This window comes from Opisthorchis viverrini (assembly GCF_000715545.1).
Source record: "Opisthorchis viverrini unplaced genomic scaffold opera_v5_11, whole genome shotgun sequence".
Classification (NCBI taxonomy): domain Eukaryota; kingdom Metazoa; phylum Platyhelminthes; class Trematoda; order Opisthorchiida; family Opisthorchiidae; genus Opisthorchis; species Opisthorchis viverrini.
Window position 1 is genome coordinate 1005534 of NW_008751667.1, and position 15013 is coordinate 1020546.

Here is a 15013-nt window from a genome sequence, read left to right on the forward strand (position 1 = left end):
TCGTTATTTTTTGTGTGTGCGGAAACTGTTTTTGCGAATCCTGACGAATGAACAACTAGCTAAGTATGTTGAAAATTATCTATATATGGACAAAGCCTCAATCCCAAATTGATGCTTCCCTGATTGGCTGGTTAATCAAACGACTGAAAGCTGATTGGTCCGTTGAAGGTCACGAGGTAACGGCTGATTTGACTGCTTTTTAATACCTGGAAAAGTATGATTCACAATTTGAGCGAAGCTCACAACTCACAATAGGAAAACTTTCAATCTTTTTTATCCAGTGTATTTTTTGCTGTCCGATTCCAACCTGATACTCACGGAACGTATGTTATGTGATGTGAGATTGCGAAATACATTTAGGGACAGATAAAATTGTCCCAGGGTATGTGGGTTCTCCTTTTTAAGGCTGTTAAAAGGAGGTATGGGTAAAATGAATTGAATTTTATTCATTCTCAAACATTTATTTGTTTTTGCATCATCTGACCTATCATAAGTTTCATCATGAGTTTCTCCCGATTTGTCAGCAAGCCCTGCACATTTTTGAAAGGGACCATTTTGGGAATTTATAGTAACGTAACGATCGGATGTTCTCGGGAAACTTTTCCGTAGACAGTAATGTGTTGCCATTCATCCCGAGTTGATTTCACAGAGTAACCAATAAATTCTAATCCACAAGCAGCCTAAAATTGGAAACTGTCATGTCTTTTCTATATGGTGTTCCTGATTGGTATTCAACGCCTAACTAAATTTCACGAAGGTCACGAGAGGTTCTCCGCTCAGACAAAGCCTAAAATTAGTTTCATCATTCTTCCTCATGTTATCCAAATACAAGGCAGTTCTTCTGGATCGTCTGGGATTTATATCGCTGTTTCAATTCCCAATTAAATTTGAACTTATTTATTCTATTTTCAGTCTTGGTTTTCAAACGTTCAAAATCTCAATCACTTATTTTGTACAAAGTGCACATTTTAGTCTGCAAGATACTTTAATATCATCGTTCGTTCCAATCGAAAAGAATCTCGAGGTTTTGGTTTGCTGCTTAGCTGGAACAAAGCAATCCAGCCAAGATTGCAGCAGTCATACTTTTCATTTCGACTCTCAGTAATATCGGCCTTTCTCTGCTGGATACATTTGGGTTCAATTCAAGAATACTATACTGGAAATTTAGAAATTGAGTTTTCTACCAACCGTTGCACGTATTTAGCGGCGCGGTTTCATATGTCTGTCACAAAATGTCATCAAATTTACGCGGAACGCGTACTAAATTTATGGGGCAAAATTAGCCAACTGACCCCCTCCACATCTAGTTCCGAGCACCTGTGGCTGTTAATCTTATGGTCGTTTGGTTCGAATTATACAATCGTTGCTTCGCGAAATATAATACACCGTAAACCAATTTTTTTATAAAGCCGGAGGCAAATTAGCCTCCACTAAATCTCCCGTTAACGTATTCTTCAACGTCATGTGTTGTACTGCGGTCGCCCCATGTTTGTGATGGGGCGACCTTCAATACGACAGTGTTTTTCACATACACACTACTCACAAGTAGCCTGACAATTTTTCGAAAAACCGTATGAGTACTGTTTGGTCCACAAAGGGCTGTTTACGGAATCACGGGGAAATCAAGCACCTTCATTAGGAATTCGTACGACTTTGCCGGTAAGGTCAAAAGGCTTCATTTGGAGATGGACGAAGTTCTCATGAGTTTTTACATAATCTCAATGTACACAAACATCCCTAGAGCAGGTGCTCTGGAGGTAAGTAAGAGGTTGTTACTGGCAGACACGACACTCGAGGAACAGACACAGCTCTCGCTGGATGAAATAGTTGAGGGTATAAGAGTGTGTTTGAATCCCGATCAGTTTGTTTTTGACACAACTACTTACTCACAAGAACAAGGACTTGCATCACCAATATCCCCAGTCTTAGCTAGTATTTATACACAGGACTTCGAACAAATGGTCTTGACCGGATATCAGTGAACACGGAAAGCTTTTTGAAGTTATGTTGACGACACCTTTGTTGTCATCAAACGAGACAACGTGAACAGCTTTCACGACTATCTCAATAGTTTAAATCCATACATCAAGTTTAGCATGGAAATAGAGTCCACCTCGGGCACATTACCCCCTCTGGACTGTATAACACATAAGCGTGGTGGGAAATTGAAAACGACTATCTACCAGAAACCAAGAGACGCCGTATCACGTACCCTGAATGTTCTCGCTCGTCAAATGACGATCGAAATTCGAGCACACCCTGTCTTATTAGTTCCCACTCTAGATCGGTTATGATTTACCGTTTCATATAAGCTAGAAAAGATCTCCTTTTGCAGAATATATCTCTTCTGTTCGCATTCGGGACCCATAAGTCATTTAGTAGTCGCCGATCGGTAAGTGGTTGGAGCACCCCTGGCTGTCATTTTTCAACAGTGAACATGGTTGAATGCAATGCGAAACCCAACTGCCCGTCCTTAGAAACTTTGTTGAATCCAGCGCAAGGGTGAACGACCAGTCATGAACGGTTTCTTTAAAGAAGGACATAAATCTTTGGATATTATCATGACAAACAGTCATACTAAATGAACCCAGAAGAATCGTTTTCAGACAGAGATATCTCAATGATTGTCTTGATCTTCGAAATTTGTAGGAAGACTCTGTGAGGACATCATTAATCTGGAAGCCTAGTGGCACTGGAACCAGATCCATGAAAACGTAGCCATTTCAGGTCCTGCAAGAGGGTGTTCAGATGAGACATTTGCTTTGTAACAGATTCTGGTCCAGCATTGATGGCCTAAGCAACAACAGCAATCACTACCCTTGAAGGCTCCGTTAACTTTACCTACCTTTGTGAATCATGGTTGATTGTGAAGCCAACTTCTCTGGCCATTTAGGTATCATCAAGATTTATCGATTTCACGGCTCAGTATCAACCATGAACCCACCGGAGTCAAAACATTGTGTTAAATGGACACAAAAGTTTGTCTTATATTACTAAGCTTCTCTAAAGCTTTGTACACCGAGTCCTGTCAATTTTCGAGGTTCTACGATAGATTCTTGCCTGAGTATCATAATTTTAGAAAGGATTATCCAACTCTGTCGTTGATATGTTCATGGAATGATCTTGTTCGAGGTGCTTCAGGGGTGTTTTAATAAAGAGCATGGAGAGCATACCCCACCCAGAAGCTGGGTGCTGCTGAAAATCCGAACTTCACGCTGATACCTTCGGAGTGTTGGACTAATTTTTTTTACCTGGTAGTCCATTGAAAAATGCTATCACCATCCGCATAAGAAAGTCGACAGGCGCTTTTGTCATCCTTTGACTTCCGCGGCCAGGAGGTAACATCAACTCGTTTTCAAGTGTTCTGCACAAATCCGCGATAATGAATTGAAAAAATTATAACATTTGACCCCGTTTTCCTTCGAAATATTGCTGAAGTATAGTGTCCATGCTGAGTGAATAGCATTCAGGTAACTAACGAATACACATTGGTGTTTCTGACAGGTTGTGCTTGTTGGATCGTGCACTACTCTTGAGACTAGTTGATAGTGAATGTGAAAGTAATGGCGAAGAAGATTAGCTGCACAATGACTGTCTCGAGACAAGACTTGAGTAACTTTGGGACCGTTTTACCTAGCTTGGCCAATCACATATTAATGCGGGTGGGTCCAGCTTCTCGCCTTCAAGTACACCGCTCTCCTTTTTGATCTCCTTACCAAAGAAGCGCTCACTGCTACTCCTGAACTGTATCCGTCAGCAAAGACATCTTTTTCCACTTTATCTCGCACTGCGACAGCCGGAAGCTGTGTGCAACTCGTTTTCTGCCGACAGTCGATAATAGTATTGATTATGAGCTTCCTCATGGCACTTTGGACCAGATTCTGAAGTGCCGACTGACCGACTCGTTATCACTGTTCTTGTTGCCGTACGGTATGGTGCCGATCCCTACCCTCGATTATTCATCTGTATGCTTGCAGTGACATTCCTCAAGCCATACGAATAACGCAAACTTTCTGTGTACTTGCTTGAAGTAGTTGAGCCATTCTCACTGGGTTTCAATTTCAACGGTACAGCTATCCTTTGAAGTCCTATCAGTCTCTCGGCTAAAATGAATTGTTTTTTTAGGTTGGTCTGACTGATGGTGATACCATTTGCCTCCACTGCTCCAGACAATCCTTTTCGTGAGGTGAAGACAAGGTGTCTCACCAGACCTCTATGCATCGTAGATTACCCTAAAGAATGCACACAGTCTAAAGCATCCAGTTGCGTGATTCACAAGCGTGCACAAATCACCAATCTTCTTGCAGAGTGACGGTCATTTTCAGGCCACACTGGTCACTTATCTCCAAGACTCATATCCTGCGACTAAACTGATGTATATCAGACCATTCATAAAAATGGGGAAAGTGATGAATTCTCAGTTGGTCTGTCAACTTGTTTAAATTTCTCAACGACTTCCTTCAATCTGTTGACACAAGCAATCAATACCTCTTGACAAGGAAGCCCCAGTATGTCAATTTGGGTTGCTGCGCCAAAGTGAATGCTCACCGGATGACCAAATAGCTGGATTTCCAGAAGAGACGATACCGACTATGTTGTGGACCAAAGTTCCTTATTGCCTTCTTATTACCCTGAACCCCCGTCTGGATAGCCGCTTGATCGCCTGGTGCGCTTGGCCAATATACATGCGAACCGGCTGATCTGTTGATCACTGTCGCGTACAAGGGGGTAAAAAAAAGTGATACCAAGATTACAACTCATCCGTCAAGAGCGAGTGAAGAACAATCAATCAAATATGTCTCAACGAAAAACGGTTATTCCATTGGCAGTTATGTAGTCCCGTTAAGTTCGGAGCTGGTTCTCCGAATAGACTCAAAGACTGTCTGATAAGAAAACTCTTCTTCAAACAAAGCGTTATAATCACATGCATACCACGAGAAGGATTGAAAATTTCACTAACCGAAGTTCAGTAAGTAGCCAAAACCTGATATCAGTGAAAAACCCGAAAACGAGCCTACATCTATTTACTCCCCCTACTAGTGAATGCCTGGTGGTTAATAGACTCAGCACAATCTTAGTAACTATCATCTTCCTCGATAATACCTGATGGATGTTTGCTTGCAAGTAGTCTTTGTTATTGAGTTTCATTGATTTCACACCTCCATTAAGGGCCTCACAGATAACACCATCTGAAAACTACTAAACAGTTTTCTACGCATGAGCCCATGTCTCAAGACTGAAGGAAACAGCCAAAACGATGATATTCGGTTTCCAGGCAGTCGTAATTTATGTGACGCAATATCCACTGGAAACGCTTTCTGCTTGGGAAATGACACTCGATGTACCTCTTTTGGAGAATATTCCCTGTGGCAGAAAAGCATTCTTGTTTGAACCACGCAAGCGCTAGTGGAAGTTAACTTTGTTCACCACCAATTAGTTGGCATTTGGCTGGACGAACTGCAGATTAGTCGATATTACTGGTTGACATGTATGCACACTGCAGACAGCACAAATTACGACTGGCGGTAGAACTCACTTCAAGATACGTGACCCTCCAGAAATTATGCTGACATACTACAGTACCATTTTGTATAGTCCTTGTGAGCTCACATTTCTCCCTGTGTGTTGACACAGACCCATGTCAGCATCGATTGTTGCGCCTGTCGACTGAGCGATTCCAAAAAGGCGATATTTGTCGTAGGTTATAAACTACTTGGATTAGAAGAGTAGTGAAAACGAACGTTAAATTTTACTGTGCTCACGCTTGACACAGGAACACCATCAGATGCCAATCACTAGTATCGCCATAAGAGCTTTGAGGGTATGCTTCAGGCGGCATCATGGAAGTTGTCTAGTAAAAAAAACAGTAAAAGGACGCTCGCAGAAATCCGAAAAGTATGACGTCTACTTTGCCTGTTTGGAGAACGATTTGGGGAGTAGCTTTCTGCCGGGATCTTCCGACAGCAGCAGAAGGGGCAGAATCACAATGGAAGGTTCTGTTATACAGTATTACTTATCCGCTTTTCTCAGTAACTTCCTGGGTGACCTGAATTTGAAGTTGCTATGTTTTGCTTTGTGTATACGGTGTAGGGTTGAAATTGGACAGGCTACAGCGAGTGTGTTGCTTACTCCGCCTATGTACTTTTGATCTCCAGTTGTTTTGCTTATTCGTACCTGCCCCTCACCTTGCCGTAGAGGCCATCCTTTCCGACACTGTGTATTGACATGTGTGTCTGTGTGTGCATGTGCGCTGCTGACCTACTTACCCATGTGCGTTCATGTCCCGTTTGCCGAGACTGCCTTGACATTTTTCCGATGAATTCCGTGTGATCGCATGTGCAGTGAGAATCACGAGACCGTCGTCGGAAGGGACGACCGCAACCCAGGCTACTGAGCCGCTCACCGTGGTTTGGCTTGCGGACGTCGACACTGCACTTTGCCGCTCAGTGACAGCCCTGTGCACTTGTTGACGCTACGAGCGTGAACAATTGAGGTTTGTTGTACACATTTGCTTACCCTTGTGTAAATAGTACCGTAGAATTACGAACCCAATTCTTCCTTTTGATATTCGGGATTGCCGAACCTACGCGTCGCTTAAAGTTGCGTATGGGGAACCTCAACAGAATGAACCAGGCAGGATTTGGCAAGATGGCTTTATTAACGTCCAACAGAGCAGGGTGTTTCCAAACTAGGCGATACAGTAAAACCAAATTCGTAACAGCCGCTGGCAATTTCTCAAACGAATGATATACGAGGAGAGAATGCCAACGGTACGAACCGAAGTGGCTTACTATGTGAAATATTCCGCCCTTGTTTCAGAGGTTATCACCAATGTTACCACCATTGTGCATATAATTGATCAACCAGGTTGTCACCCGCAAATAAATCGGCATTTTGTTGCTCCATACTTGAGGATTTCACACAAAGTAACTGAACTTTTTACAAATGTAACGCTGAAACTCTTCGACAGCTCACGACAGGTCTCGCTCTTCTTGGGCTCATCAGGTAGGAGCACTGCCAGCGTTTCCGTCAACCTTGGCAAATCTCCAGTATCGTACTAAGTGAAACATAAAATGGCCTGGTGAAGCACATTAACGGGAGAGACAGTTTCGACTCAGCTGAGTCTCCCGTGTGAACCAAACTGACACACAATGTCGCTGTTTTGTACAAATTTTCAAGACAAACTCCAGTCTGCTCCGATACATGTCCGAAGGATTCCAACTGTCGAATCGCAAACTTTCTCCAAATAAATAATTGTTTGAATGGGGCAGTATCGTACACTCTTGGTTAACAAATAAAACCTAGTGTGTGTGGGTCGGGGGAGGGGGCTAATTAATTCGATTCACCTCTCGTATAGGACATTGTCTGCCTCAATCCAACATCTGGGAGTCATTACATACCTCCCGCTCTCATTTGTATGCTTCATTGCCCACAAACAGGATCAGGCTTCGTAATATTTTGATAGTGACTCACCTAGAACCCGGCTGAATCTCTCATTTGCGATGTTTCCAGGCAACTGAATGTGCTGCACCAGGCACCACTAAAAAATTGATTCATATTGTGTCTACTCAACACAGGTTTAGATGGACAGAAGTGTCCCGGAATGTAGCTCTGCCTCTCACTAGATATGACGCCCAAAGCAGCTTGAAAATGTTTGAATATTTGAGATGCACGCCATTGTAGTGTAACTCCAACTAAGGTGGCTTTCTCACTGCGATTCACCAAATTTATCACGGTGACGGTACCTGTGGGTAGAGAAGGTAGTCCTTGTACAATGGTAGGTGTTATACACAGTTACAAACCTCTCATAAGTAGGCTTTTTGTTCTCAAAGAATAATTTGGTTTCTGAATAACACAAATTCTAGGGAGAAAGGTGTTTAAAACCATTTCAATCAACATTAAATGTGGCATCGAAAGTTGAGTGGTATTATAGAACAAACGATCATCTTTTGCTGAATGGAATAGTATTCACCCCTGTTCCGCAAGGGAGTAGGATCAAAGCATCGTGGAGGGTGTTAAATTTCAATCTGCCTTCAGCGTCAAATATTTGTCTTGAGGAAGGACGTGCCGTGATGGCGCTTTTGAGAAAGTCGGTGTAACACAGAAACACGTGAGTTCGTAATTCCTCTTTAACAACTTCCCGTTCTATGCTTATGCTCCAGTGGAAAATCAAATTGCAGCGAGACTTAACCTGATTTCAGGTGGAAGTTTTTTCTAATTTTTAGCAGAATCATCAACATATTTACGCTGGTGAAAGCTGTGTTCTTTTACTTCCCGCCTGTTTCCGTCCACCCAGATGCATCAGGAATGACCTACAAGACTGACAGACGGTTGGGTTGTCTGACTGGCTCTCAGGAATCAACACATGGTCACAATTCAGACCACAATCGTACTATACATAAACAGATGTTATACGCTACTCATAAGGTTGCTGAAAACTCTTTGACAGCCCACGACCCGTTTTGCCCTTCCAATTTTAGCTCATCTGGTAGGCGCAGTCTCCGGGCTTTCGTCAACCTTACGTCCTAATTGAACCCAAATTACACGAAATTAGCGAACAACTTTGGTTTTGCAAGTGACTCAACTGAAACCCAGCTGAATCTCTCATTTATGGTGTTTTTGGACAACTATACATACTTCTCTGCAGGTAAAAGAGCCGAAAAAGAATTCAAAGTTGTCCTCATAAAATCCAGGTGCGCAAAAGTTGGCAATATGTCTTTAGCAAGAAAAATAGTTTATGCTATCGATTACCGTTCCCGTTTGTCCTTTTCATGGCGGAAAATTTGACCTATCAATCACAACTGTAGAAATGTTTTACATTGGGCCTTTTTGATGTAACGTTTCTCTGCGTGAGCGACACTTTTGCGATAAATTCAGTAAAATTCTTTTCAAATCGTTTCGGGAACTTTTACCACCAAGAAGAAATATGTACGATCGTGTGCAGCTTGCAATCTGAAGACAAAGATCCAAGGCAATGCAGACAGCGTCTTCGGTGATCATTAGTTGTTTCGAATGAACCAGAAGGTATGTTTTCGCAGTAATGAAACACAGTAGATAAATTGTACCCGTCGTGGCTGTTAACTTGGCATTTGTAACCTCACAATCATCCACCGGGCTATCATCCTTCGTTCGGTAGGCAAAACGCATTAGTTTACAAAGAATCCCACTCAGTGATGAGAACACAACAGTCACAGGTATAATAAACGAGTAAACCAGATGGAATGTATCAAGTTGATGAACTCGGTGGTTCTGAATGCGACATACAACCATTTTCGGTAACAGCACGAAACAGTCTAGTAGCACAGCTACTCCGCAGCTAGCGATCAACATCACAATAATCAATAGTAACGTCCATTTCTCAGACATAGTAGGTGACTTTAGCAACTCAAAGCGACAGAACGTCTGGCCGCATAACAGAGTCACGTGCCATGTTGTACAGTCGCGAGTCACTTGTTCCACCATCAGTAAAATGCAGTAATTCATATCTGGTGCATAAATCCAACCAGGTGGACGAGTGATCCTCAACACTGCATGCACAGTGTATGTCAGATGTCCAATCAAATCAATACAAACCGCGGAAACAAGTAACAATCGGACAGACGACTTCAATGGACAAACTGGCCACTCTGGCGACGGGGGATAATCGGTAGTAAAACTGTGCTTCACAAAGCTACAAAAAACAAAATAGATCCAGCACGTGATCAATCCACCAAAAGTGGCTATCAGGTTGGTCACAGTGAAAAGAGTTATAACGTAGTCATAGATTAGATACTGATGTGAAGATGCAGTTGTGGAGTAGCTCATGAATGTGACTTTTCCAAAACCGCCGGACTTTCTTCGAATATCACAATGAAACTGACTCGAACACTCGTTTATTTAGGTGAGCTGCACTTATGAAGCAAACGAGGGAAATATGGCAGTACTCTGGCCATGCAAGTGGATACTTCGGGTTTCTATCGATCAGTGTCGCACACAAAAGGACTGAAGCACCGAGCGTTTCTGCCAATCAGCGCTTGTAGACAAAGTCTAGGGAATGCCCGACGTTGCGTATCCACTCGAGTGCTTTGGGCGTTGTCGACAGGGAGAGAGAGAGAGAGGGTAAACCGAGTGGCAGCAACAGTGAAGGCGAGTGTGACTCAACACGGAAATCAGTCCGTGTAAGCTCACAGATTTCGAAGAGGTCGGTGATTGTGCAAAACATAACGTCTAAATCTGAAATAATTTCTCCTCAGTTTGAATCATTTTTATACACCTAATGTCCAAATAGATGAGCATTCTTGAGTAATACCTTGGTTCCTAGAGAGACACAACCGCAGACGCTGTCTAGGGATTTGTGAGCACAAAACTTTCTATGATGTATACAAGATGGGTGCTGAACGGAACTGCGTAAGCAGTTGATGAAGGTCATGCCCGATTTGTAAATAGATCCTTCTAGAATACGTGTACGATATCGCTGTATCACTTCCCGTAAGTGATACTTGAGGTTTTAACTCAAAAGTCACAATGTAGTAGTTGGAAACACGTGATAAATACGCGGGAAGCACAGATTCAAGCGGTGAAGTCTATTTGAATACTCTGTGGATGACCACATTGCGTCCTTTAGATGACCTCGTAAGGAGAATGCTGATAAACTGCCGCCCATCTTCTCATTTCTCTGTGGATGATTACATCTATGGTACCTATTAACTGCTCTGAAATCCCACTCCAAGATCGGTTTGAGAGCTGTGTTGGTGTGAATCTCATAGTGTTTTGTATCCGGTTCTTACAGTTGTAGCGGACATTTCCATGTCCCCTCAAACAACTTCACTTAATTTGTCCAGTACATGCGTGTTTACTAGATCCCACGACGTACCTGCTACACAAGCACACAAATCACGTGACAAACGCCGTTCCGCCCGCAACCTTGACCGACTACATGTCAGTTCCTGTCTTGTACGCATCGGAACAATTCATATTTTATACACGTCAAACTTTCCTATATATAGGAAGCGACAACACAATCAACACGCACGGACTCGCGCGCGCGCAGGGAGCAAGGAGTCAGCCAAACACTCCAAGTCCACGGACAATCATGGAATACGTGTAACAGCCAAACTGTGGAGAAAACACGTTCCCACCGTCCGGACTTTCACCAAGGCACTCCCACATATGATAAGTTCCTTTACTGACTTGCCCCCATTTCGCATTGTATTCATTTTTATACGTGTCGCAACCACACTAAATATCTCTATTAGTGCACATACGCCTTCTAATTTGCATTATGCTCATCATCAGCTGAGCACTAATAGAGTTCACGCCCTGCCCAAAGATATTTCGAAAGACACTGATTTATTTTCGTAATGCACTACTCATAAGGTTGCTGAAAATCTGTCGACAGCCCACGATCAGTTTCGCCCTTCCACTTCGGGTAGGAAGGTGCAGTCCCTGATTTTCCGTCAACCTTATGTTCTACTTGAACCCAAATTGGACTGAGTTTGAGAATTACACTCATTTGCAAATCAATTTGGTTTTCACGAGAGACTCAACTGAATCTCCCGTTTATAATATTCTACCACTGAATGTGCTGCACACAGGCCGCCTCATGTTTCAGTTGGTACGATATTCGAGATAGCGCGGTATATTTTCATGAAGGAAACTACTCAAAAGTTTGCTGCAAACTCTTCGACAGCCCACGACCGGTTTCGCCCTTCTTGGAGCTCATCCCTAAAAAGGAGTTATCCGGTTCATCTACTCCAACAGCCTGTGAATTCTCACAGGTTGGGTATCGAAATATTTTCCGTACAGAGTATGTCCGACCTAAGCTGGAACGTCATATCCGACAGATCAGTATAGGCAGAATGAACAAAATTCACCAGTAGCCAAAGCATGGATAACGAGATCTCTGACTGACTAACATTTTATTGATGACTCATCCGTTTAATCGATCAAATCATTCAGCCTTCACGTGGACAGTGTATGTTCGCTGTAGCCAGACTATATGTGTTATTTTGAACTGGTTTTTCTTCTCTACACCCACAGATGGCACCAATGGCATCGAAGATAACAAAACTTCGCACCAAAAGTTCTCACGACAAGCAGGGCAACAGCAGATATGACTTGTTTGACAAGGAATAAAGCTCTTAAAAAAGCAAAATAGAGCAGCTTGAAATATTCAGCAGAAAGCCTGGATCGGTTTCCGCTCGTCCGCAAACAAATCAAATAGCTTTTGCGAAGTGCTCTCTTTGGTACACCAATTTGAGCTTGACGGGAGACCCAAGTGAATCCCCCGAGTGAACAGCTCCTATATGATATAGTTCAACTGGACGTGCTGCACAGAGGCCGTTTCATGTTTCCCATCGGTACGGCATTCTGAGATATTGCAGTACACCTTTTTGACAGATTACTACTCAGAAGGTTGCTGAAAACTCATCCACGGCCCAGGACCGGTCTCGGACTCATCACGTAGATTCAGTTTCCATCAATTTAATACTATACTCCAACTCAAATTGAAGGACACTCCCCAATTACACTCCGTCGCACACCAGTTTAGATTTAAAGGGTAACCTGAGTAAATCCCAACTAAAGAATAGCGTGAACGAGTGATTCAGCTGGGATGGACCAAGTGCTTAAAGCGCTAACTTACTGACCGGAAAGTTTGTGGTTCGAACCCGACCTCTGCACCTCGACTTCCCCTGTCAGGGCTTGGGCGACCTGGCAGTATCCCAACCCTCGTGCCTCCTTCGTGTGGAATGGTAGCTAGGCACCGAAAGGGTGCTACAACTGAACGATTATTTTAATATTTCAGCTGGGATTCAATCAGCATGCAAGTGAATATATTTTGTGCAATTCAGGTTCAAGTACAATTTAAGTCTGACAGAAACTCCGGGCCTGCGCCCACATGATAAATCTCGATTGGGGCAGAACGTTTTGCGGGTTGTGAAAAAGACTTTATCAACCTTATGATCAATCTTTGCTCAACTAATCAGTTGTAACTCATATGTACTCAAAATCCATCCTTCCACAACGCTGAAAGCTCGGGTTACAACAATGTTGTTACGCCTATTCCGCCGTAGCTGACTGATGGCAAATAAACAAACTGTATTTTTGCATAAAATCTCCTATTTCTAAGAAACCTCACCAAAAATGCATGCAACTATTTACCAAAAACATTGCCGGGAACTACGGGACAGTTAGGTTACCATGACGAAAACGGAAATTTATAAATTTCACACGTTCTACGATAAGAATTGAAAGTCGTATCCGGGTGGATAACGTCTTCTTCGTACGTGATATTCACAAAGGTAGATCTGGGCGTTCAAAGATATTTGTTAATGAGGAAGACAACCAGTTATTTTACTTTGTATAAGAAAAATTGAGTTCTTCTCAACATATATGTATATATATATAGCTTTGCGAATATAAAACGGCATTGTTGTTGGCACTAATCTAGTGTTCCGTGATAGGAGATGTCCACCCGTATTGTCACGATGCTCGTCGGAACGCTTGGAATAGCGAACTGCATTGCCGGTCTGATCGGAAATACTCTGTGGTTTCTCTACTTGGTTGGAAGCTGGTTTTGTGCGACAGGTCAAGAGCGACAAGTTGACGGTAGTCAGGGGAGCAACCAGGGTGGAGTGAGTTGGCCACGATGTCCTTTGCGTCCTTCGACCAGACTCTTCATGATTTCAATGTTCATCAACAACCTGATCGGATTGTACACCAGCAATCTTCGCTATTCCCTGTTTCTCCTGGTTACAAAAGATGTATGTTTTATCGGGGGGTGTATGGGCTGTCGTATACACTTATACATATCCGCCATTACCACCGACCTGTCCACATGGCACGTTGTCTGTCTGTGTTGTGAAAGATTCTTCCTGGCACTGTTCCCCCAATCCAACTATGCACGCGACCGTGAACGCATTCGAACGACTTTGCTTATAATTTTTGCAATGTACAGTGGGAGCATGTTGGCTGAGATGAGCTATCTGTTCCCACAGGAACTTGTATGCCATCCGACGTATAGAAGCATGTACTTGAGCGTGTTTAGATTATGCTTCGCTGCGATTGTCCCTGGTCTATTGATCTTGACTACCACTATTGGTGTTACTGTCATTTTGTTCAAGAGAGCCAGGCAGATGGATCAGTCAATCAAAGGATGGTTGGCCAGTAACAAACTACCAGAGGGAGCTCTGGCCCTAAATCTACTCTTGTTCATATCGGTCGTGGCTTCGTCCATTCGGTTGGTTCTCTTGTTAGTTGTTTTGGTCAATCCGATGTCATGCTCGCGCGTCACTGTCAATGTTGATGGATTAGACGGGAGTTCTATTTGCTCCTTTGCGATCGTTTTCTACTGGACTGCCTGCTGTCTGTGCTCTCTCATTCTAATGGCTAGTTCCAAACGCATACTGGACGATACGGAGAAGATATTGCTTGTCATATCCTCCTACATAACCAGAAGTCGATCCGTTTGTACGCAGACGCCGTAGAGTTTGTCCCCACGAAATCCAGGCGAAAACCTTCTCCACAAACTAATAAAAGTTCTCATTCTTCAATGAACTGCACTCTCTTCAAAATTCATTCGCATCGAACGCTAGTAGTTTCAGCTCTTCGAAAGGTATTGATCGTCTTGGTTTTTGAGGATTTCCTCCAAAAATACTTACAACTCGGATCATCTTAGATCACCCACCATGACAGTCAAGGTCACCATCCATCTGTTCACGTCTGAGTACGTGGGTTTCACGTGTGATCAACCAGCGTGACGTGATACGCGCCTCTAGTCCCTATGTTTTCTGTATTTATTTATGCTTGATCCGTTCTAGAAACTCCTCGAGAGTTTAAATTGAGTTGCTTGCCCATTCTACTAAACCAGCGGTTCTGCGTCTGTCCCCTTAAATGCATATCCTGGGGTTTATTCACACATTTCTGGCTCTTCTCCTTAATGAGTGCGATAGGCAGGGGTCCTTAGTTCATACTCCTCGCAATACTGTCGTTCTTTGAATTAATTCACCACATGGAGTTGTGCGTGCAACAGTAC

General features: G+C 43.1%; 1 protein-coding gene across 1 annotated transcript; it reads left to right on the forward strand.

Moving 5' to 3' along the window:
- Positions 1-13466: 13466 nt before the first annotated feature.
- T265_01044 (hypothetical protein) lies at positions 13467-14465 on the forward strand (the record flags this gene model as incomplete). Its single annotated transcript, XM_009164987.1, has 1 exon — positions 13467-14465. The coding sequence occupies one exon, from the start codon at positions 13467-13469 to the stop codon at positions 14463-14465; it is 999 nt and encodes a 332-aa protein (XP_009163251.1).
- Positions 14466-15013: the final 548 nt, after the last annotated feature.